At 41.2% G+C, this 8331-nt stretch overlaps 2 gene segments (V, D, J or C); one reads left to right on the top strand and one right to left on the bottom strand.

Annotated features, from left to right (window-relative positions):
- Positions 1 to 229: 229 nt before the first annotated feature.
- Positions 230 to 1678, bottom strand: LOC118804990 (the record flags this gene model as incomplete). The annotated part of the segment is given in 2 exon segments: positions 230 to 626; positions 1612 to 1678. Coding segments are annotated over 2 exon segments (393 nt in total), but the record flags the coding sequence as incomplete, so codon positions are not given.
- On the top strand, positions 1672 to 2430 carry LOC118804827. The segment is given in 2 exon segments: positions 1672 to 1992; positions 2129 to 2430. Coding segments are annotated over 2 exon segments (513 nt in total).
- The last annotated feature ends 5901 nt before the right edge of the window (positions 2431 to 8331 follow it).

Here is an 8331-nt window from a genome sequence, read left to right as displayed (position 1 = left end):
TTGATCACAAAAGTCAATTTACTTCTTAATCTGGGTCAGTGTGCCTGGTTAACGCCCCCTTGTGGACAGTCCTTTGTACATTGTGTAAATAATTCCAGATGAAACTGAAACAGTGAAGTTTGTAAAAGGTTTTATTTTGCAGATGTGATTAAAGCAGTGAATGGAAGTGAAGTTGAGGATGAGAAGATCTGAGGTGGAGCTGTAAGATGATGTAGGAGCTGATGTCAGCAGAAACACTCGTACACACTGCAGACTGATGGAGAGAGAGTGTGTGTGTGTGTGTGTGTGTGTGTGTGTGTGTTAGTTCTCGATACACTGCTGTGTGTTCAGACTCTTCTTCACTGCTGTGCTGGAGCCGTGACTGACCTCACAGCTTACTGCCCTCGTCTTCCTCCACTGGTCCGCAGTGAGGGTCAGCGTGCTGCTCCAGCTGTACAGGCCATTTCCCTGCTGCAGCACGCCGGGGCTGACCACCACACCTGAGCTCCACCTGCTACCGTCCACCTTCCAGCTCAGCATCCAGTCTGAGGGAAAGCCCTTACTGACCAAACACAGCAGTGTAGCCTTCCCCTGCTGGAGCTCCTCACTGGAGGGGGGCAGCAGAGAGAGGGAGGACTGAGTGACACCTGGACACACCAGAAAGAGTCAGAGACAGGGAGAGAGAGGTGAATAACAGAATATCCCCGTGCAGCAAGTCACATCATTGGTTTCCATGAAAAGTTTGGAGTAAAAGCTTTAATTCATGCTGTCCTGCAGAATTTCAACACTGAGCTCCAAATAGTTTTTAGTTCTGAATGTTTTAATTTTGTCCATTTTAGGTTTTAATTGTCTTAAATAAAGAGTGCAGTTTATCTGCTCACTGAACATTAATATCAGTGTAACTGTTGTGGAAAAATGCAGAAGTTTCTGTTCTCTGAAATGGTCATAGTCGGTTCTGTTAATCGTTCTGAAGAACTTTCACTTCCTTTAACAGACTTTATGTTCATAAACAGAACAGTTCTGTTAGAGAAGCTCCAGCTCATTAAAACTAATTTCCCTATTTACAATAACTGAGGGGATTAATAATATTCTAATAATTTAATAATAATTGAATCAGTCTATCTCTCTTTAACTTCAGTTTAACAGACATTGTGTTTATAAAGAATAGAGTGAAAAAAAAAATATCATTACAGTAATGAGTACAATAATTACAGACTGTACTAAATAACTACACTGTAATAAACATTTTTCTGAATTCAACCTAAAAAATGAGTTAATGAGGCAACAAAGAGTTTATCGATGTTTAAAAATACCAAAATACATTGAATAAAGTTGGAAAACTGTGCAAAGCAAAGTTTAAATCTTAAACAACTACTGCCCTGTTTTACAGTGTAAAAACTGCAAAATGAGTAATAGTGAGTGATGAGTAATATAACAATACTCTGGCATTCAATATATCTGCATTTCAGCATTCTAATTAAAATGAATTAAAGTTGATAAACTGAAAGAATGATGTAAACATACAATATTATAGTAAATTGTATTTTAGTAAAGAAAGCTAAATTACCTTTTCAAATTTGAATATTTTTATCTATATTTATATATTATGAAGTGAATAAAAAAATGACTCACGTCCAACAGAGAGTTTAGTTCCTCCACCGAAAATCCACCAGTGTCTGTACAAAAACCTTAAAGTCCTGCAGTGCTTATTTTGGTGATCTTTGTGCTGCAGCACTTTTGAGAAAACAGGTTTGATCCATTTTAAAGGTCAGTAAAATCTGTAGGTTTCTATAATGGACTAAATGTGTGTGGATATGAAGGAGTCTCTGGGTGAGAGCAGAGGAAGGACAGTAAGGTCAGTCAGTAGAAGAGAGGTTTTGCATGCTCACAGCTCCACACTCTTTAAGAGCGGTGAGTTCATCACTGGAGACTTCAGTCCTTTCAGAGCCCCTCACAGCACAATGATGACCACTCTGATCCTCCTGCTGACCACACTGGGCTTCTTTCCTCAAGGTCAGACTTTATTTATTTCTACAGTCTGGTGAAGTGCTGAGTCTGGTAACCTGCACTTTCCACACTGACAGTGTTCTCCTACAGTTTTGGAGGTTTTATTCATTCTCTTAGTTTGTGTTTGTTCTCGTTCCTTCAGTGTCCCACCAAGAGGTCCAGACTCCTGAGAGAAGTTCTGTTGAAGCAGGACAGTCCGTCACCTTCAGCTGTGTTGCGAGTGGTGGGATTGGTTATCAGATAAGTTGGTACCAGTTGAAACCTGGAGCAGCTCCTAAACTGCTGATTTACACATCAAGTTATAGAGGTTCTGGAGTTCCAGAGCGATTCAGTGGAACAAATTCTGGATACACCTTTACGATGACCATCAGTGGAGTCCGGCCTGAAGATGCAGGAGATTATTACTGTATGGGTGGTTACAGTGGTCCAGTGTTCACACAGTGAAAAAGAGTCGTACAAAAACCTCCCTCAGTCAGACGCAGAGAAACTGCAATGCTGCAGCTGCAGCTACTGAACCACACAGTGTTATTGTTATTGAACTATTATTTATTATCACGTTTTCATTATTATTTTTTAATTACAGCTTTGCTTTTAGTTGTTTTTATTTGAATGTTCAGTTAAATCAGCTAATGTCTTATTTAAACTCTCACTCGTGACTAAATTATTTTCAGTTATTCATGCTTTTTCTTTTAAAAGACAATGTTAAACATGAAAAATATCTAAGGTATAGAGACAAATACTTAACAGAATTTATTAGCTATGCATTTACTATAATCAGCACGAAATTATGGTAACATCTACCTCTTCTCATTTAACTGAAGACACTTTTTTTGCCTTTCACAATTTAAAATTCTTAAAGAAATCAGACATGCTGAGATGCGACTGGAAACCTGGATGTCAGAAGGTGGGAAGGAAAGCAATAGTTGAGTTTTACAAATTTTACAAATGAACTCTTCAATGGAAAAACTCTTAAATGCATAACAATAGTTAGAAATATTATGTTTATGAAAGGAAGCGTCTGTATAGAAAATAAAACAGGACCCAACATGGAACCTTGAGGAAATCTTAATCTGAATTCTTAATTTTTGTCTCGAAATTGTTGTAAAGTTGCTCTTGCTTTCATTTAAACACTTTATAGTATTTTGATAACTTTGTTTTTGTGCGCACGTGTGTGTTTAAATACATCTCTGTGTAAAAATTGTTACCCCAGCCAAATTACATATTTTCACGATTTTGTTTTGTGAAAAGAAGTGTACACACCCCCTGCTACAAACTATATATTTAAACACGACTCTTTTCAAAGAATGTTAATATACAGTTACTTGATATTTACACTGATATGCCAAAAGTCATGGGACAGGAACTAGTATCGTGTAGGACCTCTTCTAGCCCAGCAAAGTTCATCAACTCGATGATTCCACAAGTGGACAGAAGATGTCTGGATAGATGTTGAGCCATGCCATCTGGATAGCCACCCACAGCACTGTGGTATTTGTAGGTGCAGGATCTCTGGTGCGAATGGACCACTCCACCACATCCCGTAGATGCTTGATTGGGGTAAATGTGCAGACCATTCGTCAGAACTCTCCAAAATGCTCTTAAAACCAATTCTGGTCAACTTGGGCCTGATGGTATGGTGCATTATCCTGCTGGAATATCCCATAATTGTGGGAGTACATGAAGTCTATGAAGGCAAATGGTCATCAGTGAAACGGTCAATGACTTGTTCAGGCGGACCAGTGGACCCAACCCATGCCATGAGACGAACACACCCCACACCAGTATGGAACCACCACCAGCCTGCACAGTGTCTTGTTGAGCCCTACCATCAGCCTGAAACAATGGGTACTGTGACTCATCAGATCATGCTACATGTTGCCAGTCCTCCAGTTCTCAAACTCACGAGCCCAGGCAAGGTGATGTGCCCAGTTTTGTGGTGGCACTCTGGTGGGTCTTCTGCTCCCATTTCCCATGGTAGCTAAAGAACACTGCACTGACCTGTGGGATATGCGTGTGGGGCCTCTGCATTAAACGTGGATGTGATTTCTGCGAGAGTTGCTTGTCTGTTCACCCAGACAATTCTAGCCAGTCGCTGCCGGTCACGATCATTTAGCACCTGTGGGCGGCCACTGCGCTGTCCACTGTGGGTGGTCATGCCTTCTATAATAACACTGTGAATCAAGGAATGTTAAATGCCTGCACAACTAGTCAACTAAATTTAGATGGCTATACGGTCATTGCAAACACTACTGTAAAAAATGTAGACATCATCTTCGATTCCAGTCTCTCTTTTGATACGTTTGCAACACTGTAAGAACCGCATTCTTTCACTTGCATAACATCACTAAACTACTTAATATTCTAGCCCTAAACAATGCAGAAAAACTTGTGCATGCATTTATAACCTCCAGGCTGGACTACTGTAACACCATTTTAGCTGGATGCTCCAACACTTTAATAAGGACCAAAAAGTTTGACCATATATCCCCAATCCTGTCGTCATTACACTGGCTACCCATTAAATTTCATGTAGAGTATAAGAACCTTCTCTTAATGTATAAATTGTTAAATGGCCCCGCAGTATCTTAGTGAATTATTCCAGTCATATGAACCCAAACGTACGCTCCACTCACAAAATAATGGCCTGCTGACGGTTCCTAGAATTAGAAAAACCACAGCAGGGGGTCGAGCTTTTTCCTACGTAGCCCCAAAATTGTGGAATCATCTCCCGACCTCTGTTCAGGACTCAGACACACTCTCAACATTCAAAACTAGACTCAAAACTTTTGTTTGCACAAGCATTTTGCTGATCAGTTAATATCAGCTAATATCTCTACATAAACTGACCTGTCCTGTTAATCAATTTCTCTCTCTCTCTCTCTCTCTCTCTCTCTCTCTTTCTCTCTCTCTCTCTCTCTCTCTCTCTCTCTCTCTCTCTCTCTCTCTCTCTCCCTCCCTTTATCTGAGACCCTGAGCAAAGTCTGCCTGAGTCGCCACATGTGAGCCACCAGAGCAGCTAGAGTCACCAGAGCTCCATCTCTGTTGGCTGATCTGCACCTCACCTGCATGAACTGACCCTCCTGCTGCTGCTGCATAAACTCTAGCTAATTAACCGTTGCTCCACCTGTTTTTCCCCGTTTTGTATTCTAATATTTTATTCTAACATTGTTTGCTATCCGGTGTGGTCCAGAGGAGGATGGGTTCCCCTTTTGAGTCTTGGTTTCTCTCAAGGTTTCTTCCTTTTGCTCTTAGGGAGTTTTTCCTTGCCACTGTCGCCATTGGCGACGCTCATGGGGGCTCAGACCCGGATTTTTCTGTAAAGCTGCTTTGTGACAGCACCTGTTGTAAAAAGCGCCATATAAATAAACTTTGACTTGACTTGACAACTTTGGAAATGGAATTTCCCATCCATCTGGCACCCACTATTGTGCCTCGTTTGGATGATAATTCACATCCCCTTGCCATGAGCACGCTGGCCAGTGTTCAACCTCATACACAAGATAACATCTCTCAAATTAAACAAGTGTGGGCGTTCCCACGCTGTCCCCTGAGGTAATGCCACTTCACAATCAGTTCACATACTGCTATCCAATGACTTTTGGCATGTAAGTGTAAATCTAAAAATGAAGCTAATCAATGCCTACAAAACAGGGGATTGCTGTAAAAAGATATCAGAGCTCTTCCAGCTCACCCTTTCCACTGTTGGAAATGTCATTAAGACATGGAACTGTGAAAGGTGAGGCAAGATCTGAAAGTGCAAGGAAACTCTCAGATAGTACTGCATCTAACTGAAGAAGTGTTGTGATAATTTATAAGAGCATGTATAACAACTGCCTTGAGTTATTACAGCACTGACTCTTTAGAGGGCTCTTTGGTTTTCACATTTGTCGCCAGATTTTACACTGGGTCTATCTTGGAGCAGATCATAACAGGAAGTCCAGCATCTGCTGCCGTAACAGAACACACTGTGCCAGCCAGGAGCTTAGCTTTGAATATTGACCCACCATTCTGCAGAACGATCCCAGCAGAACGATGGAACAATGGACCAGACGTTTATTTAGTTTTTACTCTCAACTTTCATGGAGGGTCTGAAAGCAGGTGCAGTCCACTAAACCTGACTATTCTTGGAAGCACTGCCCAGAGGTTTGGCTGCTAGATAGCTACACAGAGACCTGCTGTTGGACAGAAATTTGACCCTGTAAGATGAAACTTCGTAAGGATTAAAAAGATTCTGAAGTAGGGCTGCCCTGATTGTTGTCACTTAGGAAGTGTTAGCAGAAGTACTAAGATTCTTAGAAGACAAAAGCAAAATCATGTTTCAGAGTGCTGGAAAGAACATATGTTCCACATTCTCTTAAAGGCTCCACCAGCCAAACTCGTGGATGTTCTTGTTTATTAGTGTTTTCATGAGAGCTTCCTTTATTGCAGAGGTAGAGACAGAGGTGGTGATCGAACCACATGAAGCTGTCTTGGGCTGTTTATTATAATTTGTGAAGCTATTATGATCTTATCACTTGTGTTTGGAGAATGTCACTCCACAGCAAATAATGCTGCCTTTTCCACTTGTTAACCTAATAATAACCTCGTTAGCAGTGATGGAAATCCCCCCAAACTCACACAGTCTCAGGGGGTTTGAGTGTGTTTGTGATGTGAAACTGAGATTTGCATGAGCAGAACGGCTGATACAGATCTCTAACTTCAGCCCTACTTTTAAAAAACTATTTTTATATATTCTCAATAATTTTTCACCTGACAGCATTTTTTTTTATTGAAGTAACTTCTAACCTTATTCATGACTTTGCAAATAACAATCTCTGTTGAAGGCCAAGGACAATCTACAATAAAATAAACTGGGTTCTTGCTCACTTCTAACAACTGTTTAACAAAATTTTCTGTGTGCAAAGTGAAGGTAAATCAGACCGAGATAGACAACGATGGAACACCATCTCCTGCTCCTGGCATAACAATGTTGTTTGCCAGCTACTGAACGAACACAGATCTGCACTTGCAGCTGACTTTAAAGCCTCTGTAAAGATTTTTGTTTCCCTGGTGTCCAAACTGGATGAATATTTAGCCCACAGTGACTGAACAAGGACAGCACATCAGATCTTGTGAATCTAACACATTGGATGTCACCCAGCGACAGCTAGACACAACTTGCTCCATGTTGGAGGAAAACAACACTTTGCTAAAAGCTAAACTTGCTAGGCAAAAGATGCAGAAGGCTCCACAACATCTGGTTTCTGGGCCTACCAAAGTCGATCAAGGGGCAGCAGACATCCTCCTTCTTCTCTCAGCTCCTTGTCGATGTCCTTGGCAGTCAGGTCCTCACCGTTCCTCCTGAGCTCACCAAACACTCAGTCACTCTCTGATTCTTATATTACCAGAGCAAAGACTTGGTGATTTGCGAGGTACATATATGAGGGCATCTGACAAACCAAGACCATAAGATCTGCATTTCTGAAGACTACATAAATGCAGATTGGAGTTTTTGAAGTTTTGAAGCATGTGGTAGAATACACAAGTGTCATATCTAATATTTACTAAAGTGGTTTTAAGCCAGGCCTTCTCTGTCTGGCTAGGCTGGGCATCATGCTGAGGAACAGTGCAACAGTCAGTAACAGACGCTGATAACTTTCATCAGAATTCGACTGCTGCTTTGGTCCTGGGTGGGAGAAGTAAAGCTCATAGCTAAAGTCAAAATAAAAGAATTGTGCATGGAGGAGTGGGCAAAATTTCTTTCAGTAGATGTCAGAAACTGGTAGAGTTATAGGATGTATGTCCACTTGACGTTGTTTCTGTGAAAAGGGAGCAGTACCAGTTACTGACTTACATGACTTTAAGTGCTTCTGATTGTTGTGGAATTAATTTAAGTGGTATGTTAAGCCGTTCCTGAGATGCAAAACCAAAACCAAATTGTTCATCACGTTCTCTTAGTTTGAGATACAGTTGGGCCAAATGGAAGTCTGTCTGTGTTAGTATAGTATATGCAATGATATTGTATCCTGAAAGTCCAAAACTGATTGCATTTGATATCAGATATTTCACACCGTATCCAGAAGCTAATTACTAATTGTTGTTTTTGGATATGTTAGTCACCCTATATCACCTACACTCTGAACCACCACTGTTGACAAGCCTGCAGCATTGCAGTGCTGTATTGATGACCAGGAAGGCGTAATCCAGCAGACCTACTTTAGTTCCCCTGCTGGTCCCCACAATATGAACAGATGGTACCGGTCAAGTTCCTGGTTCAGTCTCTCCACCTGGCCACTGGATGTGGGATGGTACCTGGATGTCAGACTGACATTGACCCCCAGCCATTCCGTTAATTCCTTACACACT

The sequence above is a fragment of the Colossoma macropomum genome, unplaced genomic scaffold (genome assembly GCF_904425465.1).
Source record: "Colossoma macropomum unplaced genomic scaffold, Colossoma_macropomum, whole genome shotgun sequence".
NCBI lineage: Eukaryota > Metazoa > Chordata > Actinopteri > Characiformes > Serrasalmidae > Colossoma > Colossoma macropomum.
This window is presented reverse-complemented; position numbering and strand designations above follow the sequence as displayed.